Below are 25,734 nucleotides of genomic sequence, written 5' to 3' on the forward strand. Positions count from 1 at the left end.
ACCTGGTCATGAGATGTTCGCACGTTTTATCATCTTGTGGCGGCTGGTTAGAGATTCAGAGCGTTCCTGCGGCCTGCATTTTATTTTTTTTTTATTTTTTTGTCTTTTAGAATAAGTGGGTGACGTGGCAGGAGAATAAAATTAGAAGAATTCTTGATTTCAACATGATTTGAATGGGATTATTGATTTCATCATGATTAGGAGTGATCTGGAAGATTAATATATATGTGTGCTGTGCCTTAATGGCATATTCAAGGAATTTGCTAACTACAACGAGCAATGCTTTATGTTTTGAATTACATGCAATGCTATAGCCCAGATAAAGTTTAAAATACACGTCACGAGCTAAGTTAGATTAATTAAAATAACTTAAATTTAAATTAAATTATTTTAAGAAAAATTAATTTACACGATAGTGTAATGAGCCGTTCTAGAGGCTTGAAAACAAAGTAATTATAAGTAACATGTATGCAATTGTTTGATACAGATTTTTAATTTAGTTATGGATATCCGGACCAGTTTATATACATTTTAATTTATTTTTTGAGGTTTTTAAATTAACAACCATATAAATTTTTAATAATTATAAAATTTATTACATTTAAACTTATAATTTAAAATAATAAATTTAAAATCTAACCGGTTAAATTACATTTCTATTAAAATTTGATATGTACGGAAATGGACTTTCCTTGTTTTTCTCCAGGCCGAGGAGTTCGGAGTTCGTTTGAAACCTTCGAAGGATGTATTAACCTTTCAAGTAATATTGTGGAAACATATTAATGAGCACTGCATTACGTTGATGAATAAGCACCTACTAAGTAAAAAACTGAAAGGCATGGAATTTTAACTGTAGAGCGGCCATGTTTGCACACACAAATATTGTGGACTTTTTGCCTATTTTTAATAATTTATTTTGGTTATCCAGGTTTAATGTTAAATGATTCAGTCCCAATTAAAAATCAATTACTTTTAATTTCTTGATCAAGTGTGGAATTAGAAGAACGGGGATCACAAAAAAAAAAAAAAAAACACCAAATATGGATGGTATACTAGAAGTTTCAAGAGAGATACATTTTGGTCCTTGTACTTTAAAAATAACACAAATTATATAATTCTAGTACCTTAAAATTTTTTCAATTTAATTTTAGTATAAATATTCATTTTTCTTATTTTTTAATTCCTAATTAAGGGATGAGAAAGAGAAATCATCAGATTTTAATAGTAGAAAGAGAAAGAAGTCATTGACTCCAATTTAAGCCATCAAAACCATCGATGTTTGTTCTAAATGGTTTCATTTAACAAAGAGAGTTCTAATTAGGTGTTTCTTACCCTTAAAGTTCGTGCAAAATCAAATACAAGCTCATGTTGATTTTTTTTATTTCGAGTAGATTTTGTTTTTTGTGATAGGTGTTTCTTACCTTTAAAGTTCGTGCAAAATCAAATACAAGCTCATGTTGATTTCTTTTTTATTTCCAGTAGATTTTGTTTTTTGTGATGATTTTTTGTTTTTTTTAAAGTCATATATAAGTTTATGATAGCTTCTAAGGTGTTTTATAGGTATTTTGAGTTAAAATAAGTTGAAAAATAAATTTTTTAGATAAAAAAACATTAAACCTCTATTTCTTGGCCGCCATAGTAACCATAATCTAGGCAAATATCAGATGACGCGTTGTCAACCCCAGCATGCAACGTGTCATTTGCTTTTTTCTTTTAAAAACATTTGGGATGGATGATATGTTATCCGTTCCAAGTGAAAAAAATAAGAGTTTGGTCATGTGAGACCTAACAAATAGGTCAAGCAATGCCTCACCTTTTCTATTTTTTTTTTCTTTTTTTTAATTTTTAAAAAATGATGCTTTTTTATATTTAGATTAATAACCCTTCTCTTTTTTTTTTTTTTTTTTTAGAAAGTCTCTTTTAATTGATGATTATTTTTTTGTTATACATTTATTTTTTAAAAAAGTTTTTTGATTCATCTATAATTTTTTTAATATTTTGTATAGATGAACTTTTTTTTTTACAAAATTTTATTTTCTAAAAATAATATTTATAATATATGCAGCATTACATAATATTTTTTTTCCTTTTTATTTTATTCAATCAATTTAACATTTGTGTCTATTTTTATTATCATTTGATTGAATGAAAAAAATATTTAATAAATAAATTTAGTAAACACAATAGAGTAAATATTTCATCTTGTGAGATTAAATATTTTATTCTATATTTATCTCTTGATTTTTCTAAATTTATTTTTAAGTTATCATTTATGGTTATTTCTCATTTATCAACACACATAATTTTAGATTTATTTGATTATATGTATACATTAATTTTTTTTATTTTCACTTAAAAAAAATTTTAACAACAAAAACATGTCAAAAAAAGCTTATGCATAAAATTCATTGTGGGTGTTAGAATCTTGAAATTATGGATGGACCACATTGCAATAGAAAAGAAGTGTCGAGGTGAAATTTTAAAATTCTCAGTTCATAGGTAGATAATATGAAATTTAAGGACTATTTTGTATGTCAGATTATCATTAAAGCAACGTGGCAGGATTCCTTTTCTGCACTTTGCACTGTAGCTGAAAATACTAGTGTTCTTGGGAAGTCAAAGGGAAACAGAGATGAAGGAAATACTAGCGGCGTAAGGAAAAAAATCTGAGCTTTTTCAGCGAGAAAACAACATGTGTATAGCGGTGTTTTTATGGCAAGCTCACCCTCTTTATCCATTTCTCTTGTTACTCAACAGAGATGAATATCATAGCCGGTTAGTCAAATGAAATCCCTCTCCCCCTCTCTTCTTCCTTTCTTTCTCATCTGAAGTTTCTGTTTTTGTACGTCTGTTCAAAATTGTGGGGTTTGTTCAGAAATTTGTTTCTGTTTGGAATTAGGCCAACAAAGCCTCTGGGATGGTGGGAAGGTGGAGAGATTCTAGGTGGTAAAGACGAGCTTGCAGGTGGGACATGGCTGGGTTGCACCAGAGATGGTAAGATTGCTTTTATCACTAATGTTAGAGAAGTTACATCAATCCCTCAAGCTAAGTCTCGAGGTGACCTTACCCTTCGTTTTTTAGAGGTAAATTTTCTTTCTGTTTGGTTTTAATCATGTTTGAATTCTAATTTCTAATTGATGACTCATTTCCTTTCTGTTTGTGTTGGATGTTATGCCAGTGGTAATTGATAAAAGACCATTCCTTCAATTGTAAGGACTCTTGGGTCTTGGCCATTCTTCTCTATACGGGGAAGCTCGAAAAGGGTAAATTAATTTTGGGATGTGATAGGTTAGGGCAGGAGAGACTTTGGGGTTAAGGTCATTGATAGCTTAAAAATTATATACTGATGCTGTGGGGCCTGAACAAATCCTTCACTTGATGATTCATCGATAGCTCTTTCACTCTTTAATCTAGTGTCAAACTTGATTCTCTTACTTTTGCTCAATAAAGCATTTCAACTTTGTCTTCTTCGCTGTGGCTCTCCGACACCTTTTCAGGATTGATGAATATGATCATGCACTTGCGTAGGACCAGGAGTGAATTCACAACATTTATCCTCAGATGTTAACTGCTGTGGCCCTTTTATTATCCATTTTGAAAGCTTTGGTTGTAATAGAATTTATGATTGCAGAGCAACAAGAACCCAAAGGAATATGCAGAGGAGCTTTCCAAGGAGGCAGATCAGTATAATGGGTTTAACCTGATATTAGCTGATATATCTTCTAAATCCATGGTTTACTTAACAAATAGGCCAAAACCAGAAAATTTCATAGTCATGGAGGTGACACCAGGGATGCATGTACTGTCAAATGCAAGCCTAGACTCTCCATGGCCTAAGGTAATACTTTCTGTCATGCTTTTGCTTCCATAATTATATTCCTGGAGATATTCTCTGGCAGCCGTGAACACACTCGCAATCATTGCCTAAGGTTTGCCAAGGAGCAGCTTAGTTTTTTATATATATATATGTTCGGAATCCGAGTTTTAATTGTGATGTGTGCAACGCTCAATTGAAGTAGGGTTTTTTTTTTTCCTCTCTAGGCACAACGTCTTGGCCATGGTTTTAAAGATCTACTGGAAAAATATGGTGAAGCGGAACTTCCAACAAAAGAGATGGCTGAAATACTAATGACCAACACAATTAAAGATGATGAAAGCATGCTTCCTGGAATTTATCCTTCTGAGCGGGAACACCAGTTAAGTTCTATATTCATCGAGGCAGACACTCCCCTGGTAAATCATTTTCCATTTCAAATACTCTCTCTGCTCCACATGCAATTCTGCTGGCAAACCCATCTCAATAATCTCCTTGATATGCAGGGACGATATGGAACTAGAAGTACTTGTGCATTGTCCGTAAAATCAAGTGGAGAGGTTAACTTTTACGAAAGGTATCTTGACGAGGACCAGTGGAAGGAGCACACAATGAGTTGCCAGATCAAAAAGATGGAAGTACATGGGTGATTTAACTCAGTCCAGTCGTCCTTTCAATGAAAATAAGTGTCCTTTCAAAATCAGATAGGCTGAGTTACAAGATTATGTAACTTAATGGGTTTTTAATGGAAGGGCTTCACATTTATGAAGAAGTTCTTTACACCTTCTGTCTCCGACGGTAGTTCAATTAAAGCTTTCCTGTTTCAAGCGCGTCCTTCAAGTGTCAGCTTTGAGAAAGACAACAGTAGAGCCTGCAATCATGCATATTGATTAATGGAAACAACTCTAATTTTCCTTTGGACAAACCTCTTAACAGGCGTCCAAGAAGGAGGTTTTTGTTTTTTTTAACACAGGAAAAAAAAATAGTAAAGTAACACATTTAAAAATAATAATTAGGTAATTCGCATATTTTCCGAATTTTAACCTCAAAGACTCTTTTTTCTTCCTTTTCTTCTTCTTTCCTCTCTTTCTCCCCACAGCCACTGCCCCTCCCCTCTCACCATCTCTTGGATCTCTCTCTCCCTGCGGCAAAAAAACTCACAGTAGCACTTCATAACCTATTTCTCTATAACTCTATCAATTAATTTGATGTAATTTATGTTTAAGTAATATTAATTTGATTTTATTGAATGTTAGGATTTTGAATTAAAAATTAAGTTAATTAGATGTAATTTAGGTTGTTAATTAGATATAATTAGGTTATTTAGTTAAATAATTAATTATTTTAGGTTGTTAATTGTAAATTAACAAAATTACAAGTTTGAATAATTAGTGTTGATTTATGTTATATTATGGAATAATTTAATTAGATATTTTTTAAGTTGATAGTTAGGTTATTTTATTGGTAATTGATGCACTTTGATTAACATATATTAATAAATTAGAATTTTATTTTATTGTGTTGTTTGATAGAATATCTGATAATTTAGAAATATCATGTTTTTATGATATTGGTCCTTCACACCTACATAAATATTACAGACTCGTTCTTGAGTTGGACGTGTTGGGGTGGTACTCCATACGCGTTCATGCGTGCTCCAAACTCCTACACGAGTCGAGGTGATTATTAGATATAGTTTCATGTTATTATTTGTTAAGAGAATTATAAATAGATATATAATTTGTTTAATTTTAATAAAATATTATGTTATGTTAATCGTTAGTCTAAATTTGTTATTTACGATTAAATATATTATGTGTTACTTATATAAATTATGTTTTGATGTTAGAAAAATTGTTATTTGAATTATGCGAATCTCTCTCTCTCTCTCTCCTTTTTTGCAATGAGTTGATGGCATAAAAGATTGTTGTAGGATAAGTTTGATAAAGAAGTCATAGATACCATCTGCGACAAGAAAGTCGCAATTGTTGCGAAATGCGAGTCACAGATGGTGTATACCAGAAATATTTTTTCTGCCTGTGGTATTTATAAATAAAAATCAATTTAAACTTTGCTAACTTACCAAATCACTCGGTTCAAAAACATAAACTTTGAAAGCCACGCACTTATTTTCATCTCATCTCCGGCTGATGCATTCATGCACAAAACTGGATTTGAATTTTACAGAGTGGTGTCACCTTTTGAATTCGATTTCACTTGTATGGTAAAAATCCACTCCTGCGCAAGAACTTGAAGCTGCTGCTTATTGTTGAGCTAAATATTCAGAACCAGTCGCTCAGATACAGCTAATCTTAGCTTATTGTCTTCCGAGTCAGTCTCGCAAAGACAAATATCACATTGGCTGCATTTACTGACCAGCCATTGCACAGCTAGAGTCATTCGAATAATAACTAGACTTTTTAGAAAAGCATGGAGATTACTAAGATGGAATATAGCTCGGTAATTGAAGGTGGAAATGGGGGTAACAACTTTGAAGTTCATATCAGGACTGCTGTTGGAATCAAGTGTTATAAATTTGTACAGAAAAAAGATTTTATTTCACAATTAAGAACGAACAATTTAATCCTGTAAATTCAATGCTGCTGGGGTGTAAAAATGCTGAGCTTCATCTCCAGGAGCATACCAGATTGGTTTGTAGGTAAGTACTTGGCCCCGCCCCGGTTTTGAGGCTATATAAGAAAGAAAATCATCGAGGATGATGCAGTGATAGAACCTAGCTAGTGCTCGTAATATGTTAACATATGGATTTCTCTACTGGATTTCATGAAGAAACTCATTAAGGATGCTGCAGTGATAGAATCCATTTCCATTTTTGTTTTGTTAAGGGTGATTAATCCCCTAAATAGATAGAAAATCCCATCTCTACTGTCTAGTGTAGCCTCCATGTGCTCGTCTACTTTCCTGCATTTTAGCTGCCTATGTTCTTTGGTTTTTGATTTCTACAATTAATTCTCATTTCCTTCTGGTTGCTGCTAAGAATCTCTTTTAAGAGTCCTTTCCCTTTTCTTTAAATCTGGGGTGTCAATTTTGCTGTTCGTAGTTATTAGAAACATTGTTTGCATTTTAAGCTTACTATCAAACTGGATACTTGTTAGAGGGTGATTGATTCTCCCTCTGAAAGTTTCAGTATAACCAACAACAATTTACTTCGTTTTAATCGCGCCCTTCTTGTTGTTCCTTCTGATTCCTCTCAGGATGTTTTTGCAGATCTCAGCTATCATGGCCTCTCCTTTAAGCACTTGCTAAATGAAGATTTTCATTCGAGGAAATCTCAAAACCAAAAGAGAAGCATTTGCACAAACATCCTCAAGCACACGCACATAATAACATGGGAGCTACAACATCGTACTGCTTAAACTTTAAGCACTGTTCCAGGTAGTTCCTTATTTAACTAGATGCTCATGCCACTCATCGTCGATGAAATGATGGAGCTTGCCTTCGTTCTACTTGAGCTGGCTAAAGCTTCCCCTCAAGAACTGCAGGTCGGACAAGCACAATCAGCACCGCACTTACAGTAGGCCTTGCCCACCACAGTAGTCACCACGCTCCTAGGGCATGTGCATGGATTGCAGCCACAGTGCTCGCCACACGAGCATTGGTTGTGTCCAGCTCCCTCTCCGGTTGTGGCCTTCATTGAACTGCACTTGTATGCATTATCAGGCAGAATGTTATGTTAAAAACAATTAAAAAAAAACAGAGAAAAGAAAATTATTAAATCATGGCAACTATCAAGACCCGCAGGATGTGCCACAAGGGCAAGGAACAGGACATCCACACCCATCATTGCAACCCACGATACCTCCTCTGGTATCTGCCATTATCCTCCTTGCTTTCTTTTGCCTCTCTCTAAAAGGGTATGCTGTAATTTGTGTTCTTGAATTACAAGACGCAGACAGTTAATAAATATAGCTTCATGTAACTGTCCTGAAAGGCTGGTGAATAGCACAAGTGGACTGCAGGGATGTAGATGACTAACACCTGGGAATGTGAGTGGATGTTGAAGCTGTGTGGTTTGCCCAATTCACGCATCCCTTGCCGCATCACAACAACATGTCTAATCCTCCTCCAGATATGGAAACAGAATTCGAACAAGCAGATGACGTTTAAATCCTCACTGCGATGCTTGCCATGAAATCAGAATCAAGAACTTAATGATTTCTGTGTATTGATGGATACTAATTATTTCAGATAATAACAATTTCTGGTCCAACAGGGTATATTTATTTCAGCTTATAAAACAACAGTGCACCTGACCTTTATATTAATCTCAGAATTCATATAAGGTCAAATGAAGCAGGGAGGGAGATGATCATAAGAACAAAATAATATTTTGGGCCAACTGGAAGAGAACAAGGCTGAGAACAAAGGAAGGGCCAGAGATTATAGACCTTCACATGATCATGATTTGTCATAATCCTCTAGATGTTAACATGGTAGCAAATTACCGACAAGTCACAGCAGGTGATCATGACCTTGCTCATGCACGGTAGCCATGTTAAGGAATCTATGATGCCTTCGCTATAGATATCATCAGAAGCTGAAAACATGTTCCATGGAATAAAAGAGTTTGAAATGTCGGTACAGCATATGCCTTTGATTATCTCATGAGTTTGGGCCACACTGTGCTGCAGTGCATATCCTGTTAACAGAGAAGAGATCACCATTCTTAAATAACAATTTCTCAAGTTCCAATCAGTTTCGTCTTTTAAGCATGGAAAAAGACATTCTCCTGCATTGCAAGCCAGCCTACTACCAGTGGCCACATAACCATCGAACTGCCATGCCATTATACAGAACCAAATTCAATTTCCTTTTTGTGGCTTCTAATTAACCAGATAATTGTCTCTTTCTGGATCAGCAAGCCACAACATGTATATTAGTTAACAAGCAAATGTCACGTAACAGTTTTATTTGGAGTTCTATTTCGAGTTGGTGAAATTCTGGGCCCAAAATCTCGTCTGGCATATTGTCTCTTTCTCATGGAAAGGCAGCCTCTTCATTACACTGCATGTGGCTCTCCAACTCATAGATTTGGACGGACTTTATGAGTGGGAGAGGGACCTCTCTCTCTACAGTGGGTCACTCACTAGCCATGAGATGGAATCAGCTATATGATGACGCTACATGTTTTTGACATTTTCCCATTTAACCTTTCACATAATCCTGCCTGTTCTTGTTTTATCTCATCCTGAAGCAGCAAATATCACCATCAACCAAGATTTACGGGGCGATATCCATACTACAGGTGTACATTGACCACCACACTTTGTTTTCTACTTCCATTCAAAACCCCTCCTCTTGAGATTATAACAACTTGATAGATGGAGGAATCTCTTTAATCCACCTACTGTCACATCCTCTAAAGTTTTGTTTTTTCACTGATTGAAAAATGAGGGTATCAGTTTCTTTCGACAGTTTCTCGAGTCTTGCTGGTTAGACCTTGAACCTTGGAGACCTGCTGACTTGCATCTTATGTCATAATCTTCTTGCAGAAGCCCGACTAGACAGCAACCAAAGCATCAAAACCTCTACCGAACCGGGCCACCACGAGTAACATGGCATGGACCTGGAAAATCAGGGCAGGGCTCATAAGTGATCAAAATAATCAACCACGGTAGATGTGTACTTTTATGGGTCCCAAATATTAGCTGTGCATCATCACTCACTCACGTTGCGTTAAAGTTTGTTTGATATAATAATGCTTTTCACTCCTAAATCTGCTGTGCAGTTTTAAAAACAAGCACACATTTATACGATAAAATATATATAATTAATCTTTAAACTATCATCTCCGCTTCCTTCTAACATCCCAGTCAAAGGACAAGAAAATGTTTGGCCTTTATCTGAGCATAAATTCAAGCCATGATTTCACTTTCAAATTCTTGCCCATACCCTTGCCAGAAAAGCAGGCAAGAGAAAAGAGAGAACGAACACCATCACTTCCATGAGTATCATGTGTATGAGAGGGGTTTGCTATCATCTGGCTTTGGATTGCTTAAAATTATTATAATATATGTTTAGTAGCATAATCCAAGATCACACTTCACTTCAAGTATCTCTTTTGGATTCATGTACACCAAGATGTTATCATCATGTTTCTGCACTATTTCGTATAGGCAGTAGTTTTTTCCAGTTTCAAATGGAACACGTTGACCCCATCTGGGTCATCTCTAACCTCTAGCAACACAGTCAAATTGCTTTAAACACCAGTCTGAATCTTAAAACATGGGAGTTTTTTCATTTCTATACATTAAACAAACACAAAATTAACAAAGTCCACTCGTATATATGGATCTTAAAACACCAGGTCCTGAAGTTCAAAAGCAGAAAGATGAAGAGAAATAGCATTCAAATCCAACAGATATTTACGAGGTCTACTAGTAAAATATATTGCAAGTTGAAAAGAAGCCCCTTGGCAAGCGAGATCGAGAAAAGTATTCACAAAAATAATATTTTTTTTCATCACCATCTCAGCATTCAAGAAAAGTATTCAGTTGGCCTTTTGCCTGTGCTCAGGCAGCATTCATCGCTTGCGGGGAAAATCTAAGCTAATAAATAACAATCAAATGCAAGTTTAAATATATAAATATACTTTTAATATAGCATCAAAATCTAGCATCACCATCTTTTCTTTTTTTGTACATGTGATCAACTACAATGATTTTCAGTCATAAAAAGAAAGAAAAAAGTAAAAACTGAAGAAATACAAGAAAACAAATCTCCCCTCCTTCCCCAGCCTCCACCTTCTTCACACGTGTATACAGGCAATTTCCACCACCAAGATAACCCCAAGAACTAGAAGAAATTGAAAGAAAAATCAAATTCAAGAGCATAGAACCTGACTTTTTTAACAATCGATAGTCTATTTTTCTCTTCTTTTTTTTTTTCTCTTTGTTTCCCACTTTTCAAGGTCCTAGAAAAGGCCACCACCACATCAGTCCAAAGCATTAGGACCAGCACATGCCTTCAACTCGGGGCTCCAGATCCATTGCACCAAGAACTTCCTCCCTCTTCTACCATTCAAATTAAAGGTCCTACCTTTCCCATCCCTCATCACCTGCCCTATATACCCACCACCACCACCTGTCCCATACAACCCTTCACACAAATCCCCTATCTCAGTTGGTGCTGTTGGATCCTCCCCAGCATACCAAGCATTCACCAAGGGATTTGAAGACAACTCTGCAAGTTCATGGCCTATAACACTGATCATTCCATCAACGCCCACATCCCGATTTGGTGGCTTCAAGGCTCCTGGCCCACCTCCACCCATATAACCAGGGACTGCAAAAGGGTAAGCACATACTTCAGGGCATTGTTTGCCTGAGTTGCCAACCCAAGCATAAGGCAATGTGTAGCCAACCATTGATGGAAATGTAAAGTAATGGAACCCACACACTGCTCTACAGAAGTCTTGCATGGTCACATCTTGTGAGGTCAATATGAGGTAGATCCCATTCTTGTGATCTACTGGGAAGGGTGCAGACCTTACTGCTGAAGCTATCACTTGTTGGATTGTGAGTCTTGTTAAGCCAGTCCCATGTGAATAAGCACTATCATCATATTCCCCAGCTATGAGTATTGAACGTGAGACGTTAGCCCCAGTTTGATCTGTGTACAAAGACACAGTGCGCCACCAGTCAGAGACGGAGGGCTTGGCGGCAACAGTCGAGGGGGAGATGGAGTTAATGAAGTCTTTGATGAGAAGTTTTTGAGAATTAGCCCAACGACCATACCAGATAAGGTAGATGTTTATTGGGGCTGAAGAGAGGACTGGACCCATATGGTAACGAAGGTGGACTAAATCTGATGAGCCCTCAAATTTCTTAGATGACGAGAGGGTTCTTGGTGGTAGTTTTGGGTTTATAATATCTGGTTTTGTGTTCAAGGTTTGAACTTGTGGGGAACTAGTTGAAGAAGTTGAAGCATAGACATGGTGAACAAATAGCAATAGTATGAAAAGGGCACAACAGAATGAAAGGGGGGAATAACGATGTAGTGACATTTTGAGTGGTGTGGTGGTGGCGGAGGAAGAGGAAGAGGAGGAGAAGGGGTTTGGTGGTGGTGAGGACTGAGGAGAGGAAGGGAGGTAGGGGGGTAAATAAAGAGGGGTGAGGTGGGGAAAAACGGAGAATAGGAGGGAAATGGGCTGGAGACAGCTGCAACGTGTGGGCACACTTTACTTTGCGAGACTAGTTGAAAGTTGAAGGCTCTGTTGGTTTGCGATTGGGTGAAGTGTGATTTGTGCTTTATTTTAATTATAGGTTTGAAAATATATAATTAATTAATCTATATTATAGTTTTGGTTGAATGATGTAAATCTATTTATTTTTTTTTTTTGTTAGGATTTGTTATAGCATGTTATACTATTTTTTACTTGAAAAAATATTAAATTAATATTTTTAGATAATTTTAATATATCAATTTAAAAATAATTTTTTAATATATTTTTAATTAAAAGGAATATTTTAAAAAATACTGCATTACAGTATAAACATCTTTTTAATTACAATACCAAACAAACTTTTTCAAAAAGAAAAGTTAAAAAGAAGCCAACATTCAAAAAGAGTGTCTCCCTCTGCATCTCCCCTCCTTTTCTTGTGTACTAATGCGCGTGTTTGTTTCTGAAGAACTGGGAGTCAGCTTTAGTGAAATAGAGTTATGTAGATTGTAATGTGTGACGGGTAATGTTGATGTACAGTATTTTTTTTCATATTATAATTTAAATATATTAAAACAAATTTAAATAAAAAAAATAAAAAAAATTATGAAATATAATTTTAATCACAAAAACAGATAGCTCTTGAGACTATGGTAAAGATCATGTTAAAAATATATGAAAATAATTTTTTATATTTGTATATAAAAATGATCTGATATCACAAAAAACAATTAATTTAAAGCTAAAAAATTAAAAAAAATATCTTGTAAAGCGCAATCCAACAACAACAAGAATAAACACATTGGTAGTGTTTGGCAACGCGATTTACCATACTTTTACCTAAAAATTGAATTTTTTTTGCTTAAATTTTTTATTAATATTTTATTATTATTTTAATGTATTAATATTAAAAATATATATTTTAATATATTAAAAAAAAAAAAAACACTCATGGAGTTATGTTTGTCACGGAATATCACAAAAAACAATTAATTTAAAACTAAAAAAAATCAAAAATCTTGTAAAGCGCAATCCAACAACAAGAACAAACACATTGATAGTGTTTGGCAACACAATTTATCATGCTTTTACCCAAAAATTGAATTTTTTTTGCTTAAATTTTTTATTATTATTTTAATGTATTGATATTAAAAATATATTTAAAAAAAAAAAAAAAAACCAGTCATGGAGTTATGTTTGTCACGGAATATGGATGGATATGGATAAGAGTACGAAAATTGAAAGCATTAAAAAATACGAACGAATGGAAGTGTAGCTGCCAAAGCCTATCTAAAAATGGGAGAATTAGAAATTATAACTGAAGAAGAAATGGAAGGATCCCTTCTTTAATTCTTTGTGTTCCCTGTCCACCGATAAATACGTTGAGTCCTATTAACAGCTATTATTATTATTATTATTTGCGATTATTTAATACAACTGCTATTTCTGGTAGAGATTCATTAATAAAAACGTGATTTCTATTTATAGTTACATGAAAGTATATTATTTTGTAAAAAAACTTTATATCCTATGCTATATTTTTAAAAATTTGACCAAACTGTGTTAGTATTGGAAAATATCCCTTTACCCTTCTTCATAAAAAGACAGTTAAAAACTGTTAAAATTCTGAGTTTGTTTTCTAGAAATTACTAGTTTAAATTTTATAAATCTTAAGATCATTGAAGACTTAAATGATTATTAACTATTGAATCCATAAAATTAATCAAGATATATTCAAACTGGTCAAATATTCATATTAATCTAGAAAAAAAAAACCAATATAAAAAAAATATTCAATTTAAAATTGTTCTGTACAATTTCATATTTGAAAAATTCAAAACTATTTGACACATGAAAAAAAAAAAAAAAAAACCGGATAGGTCAATCTAGGACCGCCAATCAAAATCTAAACTGATGCAAATTGAAAAAAAATGGTAAAAAATTAACTCAGTTTACCCCAATCAAAAACTTGGATTCACGCACACAATTATAATAAAACTCAAGTAAAAATTTATTAAATTTTTTAAAAGAAAAGAATTAGTCAAAATAATATCACTTTGATTTAAAAAAAAAAAATTTAACAAATTAACTCTCGTGACCTGTACAGGTCACTTAAGTCTTATTTCGAGGCCTGGAATTGAAATCCCTCCGTAACCACAGAAGGGAAGCCTTGAGAGAATAATTTTGATATTTTTTTTATTAATTTTAAATTAATATATTTTTAGTATTTTCAAATTATTTTGATGTGTTATATCAAAAATAATTTAAAAAAAATAAAAAAAATATTATTAAAATATGTATTTTAATATAAAAAATTATTTAAAAAACAACTATAATCACAATCACACTATCAAATAAAACTAAAAAACTCCATATAAACCTCAATTGCATGGCGTTAGAAACTTCATGGAATCTTCAGTAGCAACTCCAAAAAAACTAGTTACTTGATAGTTTCCTTGTTTTCCTTGAGTTTTTTTTTTTTTCTCTTTATTTACAGTTTAATTGTACAGTTAATGACACAATAGAAAACTACACTGCTAATATATTTGGTTTTTTAGATAGTTTTTATGATTATAATTTAAAAAAATAAATTTTAAAATAAAGTTAATTGGATTTAGATATATATTTGCTAAAATTATAGTTGAGATTTATGTGTAGCAAAAAACATGTATAAAATATTTAGTAATATGAAACTCGATTAAAAAAACTATCTTTCAAACTTAATTTTTTTTAATGAATCTTATAATATAAATATTAATAAATTAATCTAAAATATAAATGAATATATTTGCTTATTTGGTGTAAGGAATATTTTAAACAAACTCAATTAAGACAGTGATGCTGACACTATCAAATATCAAGGAGGGCAAATTTACGAGGATAATGCCTAGGTTTGTGGTAAAATAGGAGGGTTATTTTTTACAATGAAAAAAAAGAGAGTAATATTTACCAATAAAATATTAAGATAATAAATGGGCCGCTGTAGGTTATAACATTTTTATATTTACCAATAAAATATTTTTACCAGTAAAAAATGATGGATCATTTTACTGAATGAATCAACTACTAATTATTTTTTATTTTTTAAAATATCTTTATTATGTCAGAAATTTATTCTTTAATTAGTGACAGAAAATGTTTTGTTGGAATTCGTTGATGAATATTTTCCGTCGCTATTGTCATCGGAAATTCCGTTGCTATTTAACAATTTTATGGTAAACACGGAATTCGAAGGAAGTTCCTATTGCATGGATCAAAATCTTTGCAGAGCTTTTTTTATGTGTTTCGGAGATCAGAGCCTTGCACTTGCTTGAGGATCTCTATCTTACAAACACATATTCGAACCAGTGTCGAACACATTTGCTGAACACGAGGAACTCCATATAAGATTACATTTTCAAATATCAACAAAAATGAAACAATGATCCATTTTGGAATATCATATACAGCAATAATGCAGCGCCCATGGTTGTGATCCATGCTGGAGTTTCATGGTGCTGAACTTTCTCTCAATCAGACTTCGTCTTCCCATCTTAAGATTGATGATGATGCTTCACAATGAAGAGAAAACAAACCACTGTGTAGGGATAAGAACACAAGCTGACTGCTATGATTCACATCTTCCATGTTCTGAGGACAACATACCTATGCCTTGATAGCGAAGATCTCCATGAGAGCATACCAGGTCCCTGAAACAGCAAGAACAAGGCCCAAGGACACAATCCCCGCATCAATTGTCCATCCTTTCCAGTTCATCTCTTCCTTGAACACAAGCAAGTGAAACAGAGCTGGCAAAACAAATCCCAATCCACAACATACACTGCTCCCCACCAAGGACAGGAAATCGGCGAAATTTGGCACCGTTAAAGCCACCAGAGTAACCAGCATAACCGACAGCCATCTAAGCCACAGGGAATACCTGCCACCCCGGAACCTTCTCTCCACAATCTCATAAACAGGGTTCATCATCAGGGGAAATGTGAAAAGCAGATTGACACAAAGACCCAATTGAACCAAAAGGCTAATGAACCCAGGCCCTAAATTAGCAGTGATAATATCCTGTGTATCATTTCCAAAAGCAAAGTAACCAAGCACACCAAAAGCTCCATAAATCACTGAAATAAGCCCCATGCTGAAACCTAAGATCTTCCCAAACGTTTCCCTCTCTTTCGTTTCAGATTCTAATGGCAAAACCATACCGATCCCTTCAAATGCATAAACAGCCACGCCCATCCCGTAGAAGAACACAGACAAACCTCCAAAGGCTCTAACTTCTGGCCTATTTTCCATCATTAAAAAAACATCCTTAACAATCACCACTCCCATGGCAGCAAGATCAACAACATCAGCAAAAATGCTCAACGGAGCCAGATGGGTCAACGTTGCAACAGAACTTAATCCCAATTGAAAAGGAAAACAGCCCCATATATACCAACTCTTAGCGGACATTGAAAAGGCAATAACTTGAGAAGTCAAGCTATCAGGTGATGATGCATTGAACAGATTAGCCATGGTATTACCAATAAATATCAAATAACCAATACAAAATCCAGATTGTGACAAAACAATCATAACATCAACAACAAACCTCCCAACGGAACCACAAACGGTGAAACCCAGATCACCAAAGGAGTTAATCTTCGCGAATTCACCGGATAAAGATTGAAGCTTTCTACGTGTATGGATTAACAACATCATACAATAATGAGTTAAACCAGCAACAGAGAAAAGCATCATAAGACTCATTATCCAACCTGTGCGTTTAAAAGCATAAGGGAGACCAAGAACACCAGCACCAACAATAGCAATGAATACATTCGCAAAAGTCTTGGATTGAGAGGATAGAGTCGGGGAATTGGGTATGAGAGGTGTGTCTTCTCTTGGGAGAGCTTTTGCAGATGAGAATGCTGCATTTTTTCCGTACTCCATTTTTTGATTGATTGATACTTTGTTTGTTTTGATAGACAACAATAATTGGAAGAGAGATTGGTTGCTGATGATGTTTTGAACAGGTAACGAAAATGATGAGCTATTACATACAACCTTCGCCAACCCAAAAACAGGGACAGACAGAGATTCAAGGAATGATCAGTTAATGGCAAGGCCAAATTGTAATCATATCCCTGGAACTTTAGTTCCAGGTCAAACCACCCCATAAACTAAAAACAACCCAAGATTTCATCCCTGGACTGGTTTGATTTTACAACATGATCCTCCCTGTGAGGGATGATAGTCATTATCTATGGTTTACGTCCTCGTATGACCGTAATGATATGAAGATGAAGGATCAATAATCATAACCTAACTATTAGCTATAGGTAAAGATTTTACATATTCATATTCAACACTTTAGAATTTCAGTAACCGTTAACCATATACTTTTTTTGCAACAGGACTTAATTGAATAAATAATATTGATTTTTTTTCTAGAATAAATGATTTCAATAAATCTTGTTCGTCATTTGTAGACAAACATTACTCACACATGACCACATCATCAACAACAATCAAGTGTAAAAACATAAAAGTATTTTTAAAATACATCAATTCATTATGTAATCATATAAATGGTTTCAACATGATTATATATATATATATAAATTTATTCCAATATAAAAAATAATGTTTTAATATCCTTAAAAAAAAAACAAATACCTAATATGGCCTTAAAATATGTGTTTGATATGGTAATAACTTTTACGATTATAATTTGAAAAGCAAGTTTAAAAAATATAAACTATAGCTTTTATTAACTAATGTTTTAAGTGAATTTTCAATAAGATTCATGCAAAATCATGGTATATATTGATTTACAAGATACTTTTAAATTTATGATCGAGGTAAAATATAAATTGTATCACACCGTACTATACAAAACAAACAAAGTCTTAGAATACATGATTGTTTTAGATACTAAGACCCTCGATAAATACTTTGAATCCACAGTAAAAAAAGCATAGTAGTCCACAGTGATATTAGACACAATATACAGAGATTTACTAAGCAGCTTTAGTTTTTTTTTAATTTGATTAATACCTAAAGATTAAAAAAAAAAAATATATGATATGTTTAATTGGAGAGACAAAACAAACATATCTCAACTATAGTAATCAAACGTTGACTTGACTTATTGTAGAAAACACTAAAATATATAAGGTTTTCATTGCATAAATCAATAATGAAAATTTTATTTTTCTTTTATTTACACAAAACAAAAGGCAAGGGAGGGGAGGTATTGTGGTTTTTTTGATAAGGACACACATGTCTTTTTCATATTCAATAGGAGCACAAGGGTTTTTTATTTCTTTTTTTATAATAGTATATTTGCCAAAGTAACTTAGTGAAAAACATTAACTTTATGCTCAAGGGTTTTATTGTAATTTTAATTTTTATTGCTCAATAAACTAACAAAAAGTAACCTTGAAATGCATAAAAAAAGGGAAATTGTCTTGCAGTGGCAATTTAGTCTTTCTATAATTTTTTTTTATTATTATTAGGAGCAATATGGGCCGTTTCTATATTTTAATAATTTTAAAAAAATATTTTTGGCGTATACCGTGCATGCGCAAGCATTTGGAGACACCGCACATGTCTTTTGAGCGGCATCCTTCGTTGGAAAACCGCCTTTCATAGCGGCATTAGGAGCATCACTACGTTCACTTCTAGCTTGTATGATACGTGAAGGCGGAAGATGGTCATACTGTTATAAGTGGTGGTGCTCCTTTCTTTTCTTTTCTCTATCACCCTTTAAAAACTACACCTCAGTCGCCTTTATTTTTTGTATTTAAATTTTAGTTTTTATTCTTTTAATTTTTATTTTTTTTCTCGACCATTTTATGGAATTTTTGTTAGATTTCAATTTATTACTTTAATTACAATCTCTCATGTATTATTTCTTCAAATTTAGCCTTATTCTTTTTATTTATAATTTTTTTCCTTTACCTTTTTGTTTAAGTTTTATTGGCTTTCAATTTCATAATTCAATCAAAATTTATGGTGTTTTTTTTTTTTTAATTTGTTCCTCATTCTTTTAATTTTTTCCTTTTGATTACAATTAGACCTTTGTTAAATTTAACCCTCCAATTGAAGATTTTTTATTTCCCTATGGTTTATTTTTTATTTTGATTTCACCCCGTTCCTTTAGTTTCAATTTTTTTTTTTATATAACTTTTTGTGTAATCGATTTTTTTTCTTGGTTTAATCCTTCAGTGTTTGATTTGTTAAGATTGGGCTTTTGCAATTATTTTATTTAAGGTGCTTCGGTATAATAACCCGAGTCACTTATTTGAAAAAGTTAATGCAGGTTAACATTTTTTTTTACTCATTATTGTTTTTATTTCATTGCTTAACATTATTTTTTTAAGAAAAGATTGGGGATATAATCGAGTTGTCTTTCTTATTTCTTTTTATCTTGCTTTTTTTTTTAATTAATGTCTTGTTTACATGTCTTTTTTTTTTTAATTTATGTTTCAATTAATTTTCATTCTCTATGATCTTGTCTTTGTTTTTTTTTTGTTTATTTAACCTTTTTTCAATAAAGGCTTTTTCTTAGTTATTTTGTATGTTTTTAATTTTTGAAGATATTATTTTGATTCATCTATAAATATTCTTATAAGTTTTATTTAGATTAAATTTATTTTTAAAAATAAAAAATATTTATTTTTAGATAATATTTATAATATGTGCAGCTTTGCATACTATTTTTTTCCTTTTATTTTTATTCAATTAATTTCATGTATTTTTTTTTTTTTTTATTGTTAAAAATTTATTTTTATAAACACAACTGGTGTTAAAAATAAATATATTGTTTCATATATTCATTTTTTTATATATATATATATATATATATATATAACCAGCGGTGTAGAGCGAGTTAAGTAACTACTGAAGAACTTTAAAAGGTGCAAGGGAAATATTGTTCCCCCACACATTGTAAACTAAGACTTACAGGCATTGTGGATTCACTGTGTCCATGAGTGTTTTTTTTTTTTTTCATCCCTTTTCTTTCTTTCTTTTTTATTTTTCTCCTTTAAGGGCCTAATTGGAGGCTAATTTGACTAAAATTGTTAAGGAATGGTGAAATTGAAAGACATATGTCTAAAATTAAACATGCGTAGAAGATAAATGGTGTTTTCTAATTTTTTGTGAAATATTCAACTTAGTCCTCATTCTTTGCTAATAATAAGAATAAGGGCCCCTTTAATTTTTGAAGTTTCAACAAAAAATCAATTTTGATCCAAGACTTTATCTCTAGTTTGAGAGACGAGAGTGAAAGTTGATGGATTCATGCAATGAAGAGATAAAAATGTTATTAACACAATTTCTAGCTGCTAAAATGGTTGAATTTTATGTTAAATAGTTTCATTTGACGAAGAAAGTTCAAATTATGTATTTTTCCTATCTCTAAAGTTTCTAAAAACATATATGAGCTGGAAAATATTTTTGGTTCTTGGTTGCTTCTGGGTTTTGGGATATTTTTTTAAAAATCATAAACAAGTTTAACAAGGTTTTAAGAGTATTTTTAATCAAAAATAAATTTTTGAGTGAAAAAACTTATGTCCTAATTTTTTATAGCCATCACAATGGTTATAAATATAATATATGAAAGTTTAGTCGTCTGATTCAATTTTTTTTAAAAAAAAATTAGGGCAAATTACATGTCATGTGCTCTATTTACAATAAAAAAAGGGGGCTAAGCACAACGGTTTTTTATGTATTTTTTTAAAATTATTTTTTATTTATATTTAAATTAATACATGATCTCTTTTTTATTTTGTTTATATAGCCTCTTTGAAATAATAATTAGTTCGTAGTTATTTTTTTTGAATTTAATTTTTAAAAAATAATATTATAATTCATTTATAATTTTTTTATATTTAATATAAATAAATAAAATATATTTTTGGATAATATTTCAAATATATGTAACTTTGCATAATATTTTTTTTTATATGTTATTCAATAAATTTTATGTGTATCTATTTTTATTATTATTTAATAAAATAAAATTTTAATTTTTGTATAGAAAGTCATTCAAACTAGCTATGTCAAAGGCCCATGTTATAAAATAAAAATATCTGAATCTATATATATTCATTGATTTTTTTATCTTAATTTATTGTTGATATATATTTTTAAATTTTTTAACATTCTTAATTTATTTAATTATATAAATATAATTTTTTTAATTTATATTTATATTTTTTGTACACAAATAAGCCTTAGAAAAGTCTACCTATAATATAGAGTGGCGGGGTGGTGAGGATAAAATAACTGAATGTAGTTGATTTAGAATATGTTAAAATGAGAAGAGACTATAAACATTAATAAGTTAACAAGTTTTTGTATTTTAAAAATATTTTTAAAAAAAATTTAATTTTTTTTAAATTAATATTATTTTTTTATGTTTTCAGTATATTTACCAAAAATAATTTTTTAAAAATAAAAAAATATTATTTTAATATATTTCTAAATAAAAATATATTTTAAAAAAACAGCGTCATACTCTCCGACACGATAGAAAAATCATCGCTACACAAAATGAAGGAAGACTTGAAAAATTATTGACAGTGCTGTACGTTCAGGCTTCAGCGAGAGAGAGCAGAGACAAAATGAAGAAGACTTGAAAATAAAAAATAAATAAAAAAATGAGAAAAATAAGATGCGATTACCGATGCCTTCTTCTGATAGCAGCCGTAGTCGCATTCTTCTACATCCAGGTAGGTAGGTCAGGTCGATTCTTCAATTCTTTTATTCTTTTGTTACAGATGGATGCATCCATCCATCGTCAAGTTTCATAATAGTTGTGGAATTTCAGATGCGGCTATTTGCGACGCAATCAGAGTACTCAGATCGGCTTGCTGCTGCGCTTGAATCAGAGAATCATTGCACTTCTCAATCGCGATTACTTATTGATCAAATTAGCATTCACCAATCCAATATTGTTTCTCTTCAAGGTTTCTGTCCTTCTCTCTTTCTGTTTTTTAACCATTATTTGAACTGAATTTGATTTTTTTTTTTTTATATTGAAATAACTTTCAGAACAAAATAGACGTCAAGCCGAAGAGTGTAGACAGCTCAAGGCGCTTCTCGATGATCTTGAAAGTATGTACCTCACCAAATTTTATCACTCACTTCATCTTCTAGACTAAGCTTTATGAATCCAGTTGCTTTACTGCGTGGCATTGGTTTCTGTTGATTCCTATCTATCTTGGTCTTTTTTTTAGGTTGTTGGTGTTTGGTGTAAACAGTTATTTTTCTTTAGTGTTGATCCAAATTTATAAGAAATTTAGCGTTTTCTCAATGCTGATATTGCAGGAAAAGGCATTCGAAAAGTGGTTGACAAGGCACAGGTTCAGAACAGTGGCCAATTTCTGAAGTTTTTTTATATATATATATATATGCCACTGCAGTCATCGCTTTAAATTATACAAGCTATTTTCTGCTTCATTTTTCAGGTACCAGTGGCAGCCGTTGTGATCATGGCCTGCAATCGTGCTGATTATTTACAACGGACAATTGAGTCTATTTTGAAGTATGTTTCGTGTTCATGTAGTTTGTTTCTAGTGCATTTAACTCAATTCTAATCACCAGCTGACTGGTTTTCTAAGTTGACAGGTATCAAAGCTCTGTTGCTTCGAAGTATCCACTTTTTGTGTCTCAGGTACTCATATTAGCTTTTGTTTTTCCTTTTTTTTTCGAAGTGCAAATTAGGTTTGCTTCTGAGCATGGCATGCACACCTACTATCCATAGATATATCGTATAAGAAAACTATATAGCTGGTTCTGTTTTTCTTTCAGTAATTTTTTTTTTCAATTTTTCAGGATGGATCAGACCCAAATGTAAGAAGCAAGGCTATGAGTTACGATCAGCTAATGTACATTCAGGTAAACTGTATTCTATGTATTTTTGTGTGTGCCTGCAAGGTCCTTATCTATTATCTGGTATATATTTATGGTTGCTTGAATAGTATTTGTATATGATGTGGTATGTCAAGCTGTGTATTGGGAACATTTCTTATTCCAGTTGCAGTACTTGATTATTTCAGTTTCTTTTTCATTCATTTGCAGCACTTAGATTCTGAACCAGTACAAACAGAAAGACCTGGGGAATTGATTGCATACTACAAGATTGCAAGTAAGGAATGATTACTTCTTGTGTAATAGCTTTCTTCTCAAATTTACTTGCTGAAATGTAAATCTTGTACAGGGCATTACAAATGGGCAATGGATCAATTATTCTACAAGCATAATTTCAGCCGAGTAATTATACTTGAAGGTGGACTTCTTCTCCTGCTGTGGAACCTCTATTCATGTCTTCCTTTTTATCTCTATATTCACTGAGAGAAATTATGTGCTAAAGTATTGCTTCTAAAACAGATGATATGGAAATCGCCCCTGATTTTTTTGATTACTTTGAGGCTGCTTCAGCTCTTCTTGAAAAGGATAAGTATGTTATTTTCCATGCCTTCTATCTCCTACACATTAAATTTTAATATAAAAAGCTAGGGATCTTAGGTTTTCAGTAAGCTAGTTTCTTTCTCATTTGGTATCTAACATGGTAGGTCCATCATGGCTGTTTCCTCATGGAATGACAATGGACAAAAGCAGTTTGTGCATGATCCTTGTAAGTTATTTTCTCATTTACTCCTTATATTACTACCTCTCCTCTCTAAACTGTACTCATGTGATGGGATATTTAACTTTCAATGAGCTCAGGCAGAATGTGTTTGGAAAAGGTTTTGGTAATGATTTGAGCAACAAACTTGAACTGCTTTTTGTTTCTGATCTGCTATTTGATGTGTTCTGCAGATGAACTTTATCGGTCAGATTTCTTTCCTGGACTTGGCTGGATGCTGACTAAATCTGTTTGGGACGAACTATCCCCTAAATGGCCAAAAGCATATCCTTTTTTTAATTTGTCATATCATTTTGAAGTCTGGCTTTTATAGTGTGATAGAAGGCATTTCCCTTGACAAAAACTCACTTACTGGGATGATTGGTTGAGATTAAAGGAGAATCATAAGGGTCGACAGTTCATTCGTCCAGAAGTATGCAGAACATATAACTTCGGTGAGCATGTATGTATGTCTATCTATGTACCACTGCACTTATATTTCTTCTTAGTTGTTTGGATGCATCTGTGTCAGGCTGACATATTAAGAAAGTGTTGATTAATATTAATGTATTGAGAACCACTTAGGCAGAAGCTTACAAATCAGTTGATTGATCATTGGATAACATGCAGGGGATGAAGTGAAATACCATTGACTTTCATAATATCACAAAACAGAAGGTTAATGCAATAAAATGTCACCAAATATCAGAACCCAGATGTCTTTACCCTCTAATTGAGTGTGGGTTTATGATCACAGGGCTCTAGTTTAGGGCAGTTTTTCCAGCAATATCTCCAGCCTATTAAACTGAACAATGTAAAGGTATTATGTATTCCACATTTTTCCCCTAGTTGAAGTGTCTGCACTTATAATGTATATCATTATCATTATAATGAATTTCACTTTTGCCTCTTCTTCAAAAGGTTGATTGGAAGGCAAAGGATTTAAGCTACCTGACAAAGGTAATGGACAATTTTAATTCATGTGAAGTGAAGGAGCCCTAAAAGCCGATTCTAGTCAATAAATTATGTACCGCTGCTCTTCTCAGGACAATTATACGAAGCATTTTGCTGACATTGTGAGAAAAGCTAAACCTGTCCATGGAACTGATGCTGTTCTTAAGGCCTATAATATAGAGGGTGACGTGCGTATCCAGTACAGGGACCAACCAGACTTTGAATGGATTGCACACCAGTTTGGTATTTTTGAAGAGTGGAAGGTATTTCTGCTCTAACTTCGATAAAGTTATGCAAAATGGAATGAAACCAGAAAATTCTTCTCTTTATTTTGTGCTCTTGGGCAAATCGCTTGGATTAAGTAGCTCCTCCTATCATGTTATCACATTTCACTATTCGGTGACATGTTTAGTGCAACAGTTGATAATCCTATCTGTGTTGCACTGCGCAGTGCTCATGTATGCTCACTCTTGTTCGCTCTACTTTTCTGCATTCAGAATCGGATATCTTTTTATCATTTTTGAAAACAATTGTGCCCTCAATTGATTTTTTTCCTTTCCATTTCTAGGATGGAATACCAAGAACATCATTTAAAGGAGTAGTTGTTTTCAGATACCATACAACAAGACGTATATTCCTTGTTGGTCCAGATTCTCTGAGGCAACTTGGGATCGAAGATGCTTGAGACTATATGAAAAGAGAGATCATGCACTGTTAGTTCCATTTAGTATGTTTTTTATCTTTAAATTAACGGAGCTCAAAGAAGGAAATGTGTGTAAATTTGGGTCGTCAGCGATACACACACTCAGGCTACACACCGGAGCCAGCCAGACACGGGCGTAGTTGATCCTAAACGACATAAAGGAATCAGCTTCTATTGAACGTGCTTTTATGGACCCCTGTACCATCTTTGTGTCATATTTACATCTGATAATTGTGTGTGATGCTTAATTCTCGTGCTCTTCGATTGGTGGAAATGCCCATGAATTTTGTAGTCTCCATCGAAGACTTTGTTGTTACTAACGCTTAGCTTAACCAATACGTGCCAGATGGTCATTGACTTGGGACTGTCTCTTGATTAATGATGTTTTTAAAAGACAACATACCGACCCCGCTCTCTTGTATGGTTCAAAAAATTAAGGATTTGTTTCGAGTTCCAGAAACGAC

The 25,734-nt window shown here is 32.8% G+C and overlaps 5 protein-coding genes across 6 annotated transcripts; 2 read left to right on the top strand and 3 right to left on the bottom strand.

Annotated features, from left to right (window-relative positions):
• Window positions 1–2,567: 2,567 nt before the first annotated feature.
• LOC118038896 (uncharacterized) lies at window positions 2,568–4,648 on the top strand. The gene is made up of 5 exons (XM_035045391.2): window positions 2,568–2,775; window positions 2,900–3,083; window positions 3,632–3,838; window positions 4,042–4,233; window positions 4,321–4,648. The coding sequence occupies exons 1-5, from the start codon at window positions 2,693–2,695 to the stop codon at window positions 4,462–4,464; spliced, it is 810 nt and encodes a 269-aa protein (XP_034901282.1). The 5' UTR covers window positions 2,568–2,692; the 3' UTR covers window positions 4,465–4,648.
• Window positions 4,649–7,077: 2,429 nt separating this feature from the next.
• LOC118038895 (metallothionein-like protein 4A) lies at window positions 7,078–7,731 on the bottom strand. The gene is made up of 2 exons (XM_035045390.2): window positions 7,574–7,731; window positions 7,078–7,482 (listed from the first exon to the last, which is right to left on the bottom strand). The coding sequence occupies exons 1-2, from the start codon at window positions 7,651–7,653 to the stop codon at window positions 7,305–7,307; spliced, it is 258 nt and encodes an 85-aa protein (XP_034901281.1). The 5' UTR covers window positions 7,654–7,731; the 3' UTR covers window positions 7,078–7,304.
• A 2,683-nt stretch (window positions 7,732–10,414) lies between these two features.
• LOC118038892 (protein EXORDIUM-like 5) lies at window positions 10,415–11,963 on the bottom strand. The gene has a single exon (XM_035045386.2). The coding sequence runs from the start codon at window positions 11,838–11,840 to the stop codon at window positions 10,770–10,772; it is 1,071 nt and encodes a 356-aa protein (XP_034901277.1). The 5' UTR covers window positions 11,841–11,963; the 3' UTR covers window positions 10,415–10,769.
• A 3,254-nt stretch (window positions 11,964–15,217) lies between these two features.
• On the bottom strand, window positions 15,218–17,052 carry LOC118038890 (amino acid transporter AVT3B). The gene has a single exon (XM_035045384.2). The coding sequence runs from the start codon at window positions 16,923–16,925 to the stop codon at window positions 15,642–15,644; it is 1,284 nt and encodes a 427-aa protein (XP_034901275.1). The 5' UTR covers window positions 16,926–17,052; the 3' UTR covers window positions 15,218–15,641.
• Window positions 17,053–21,537: 4,485 nt separating this feature from the next.
• LOC118038889 (alpha-1,3-mannosyl-glycoprotein 2-beta-N-acetylglucosaminyltransferase) lies at window positions 21,538–25,573 on the top strand. 2 transcript variants are annotated; one of them, XM_073408437.1, is made up of 17 exons: window positions 21,538–21,715; window positions 21,814–21,952; window positions 22,038–22,100; window positions 22,314–22,348; window positions 22,454–22,530; window positions 22,614–22,659; window positions 22,821–22,883; window positions 23,067–23,133; window positions 23,206–23,274; window positions 23,376–23,445; window positions 23,561–23,622; window positions 23,808–23,897; window positions 23,982–24,076; window positions 24,371–24,433; window positions 24,535–24,573; window positions 24,660–24,830; window positions 25,136–25,573. In XM_073408437.1, the coding sequence occupies exons 1-17, from the start codon at window positions 21,644–21,646 to the stop codon at window positions 25,250–25,252; spliced, it is 1,338 nt and encodes a 445-aa protein (XP_073264538.1). In that variant the 5' UTR covers window positions 21,538–21,643; the 3' UTR covers window positions 25,253–25,573. The 2 variants fall into 2 exon arrangements, with proteins under 2 accessions (XP_073264538.1, XP_073264539.1); XM_073408438.1 differs by having other exon boundaries at window positions 21,562–21,719.
• The last annotated feature ends 161 nt before the right edge of the window (window positions 25,574–25,734 follow it).

This window comes from Populus alba, chromosome 4 (genome assembly GCF_005239225.2).
Source record: "Populus alba chromosome 4, ASM523922v2, whole genome shotgun sequence".
Classification (NCBI taxonomy): Eukaryota; Viridiplantae; Streptophyta; class Magnoliopsida; order Malpighiales; family Salicaceae; genus Populus; species Populus alba.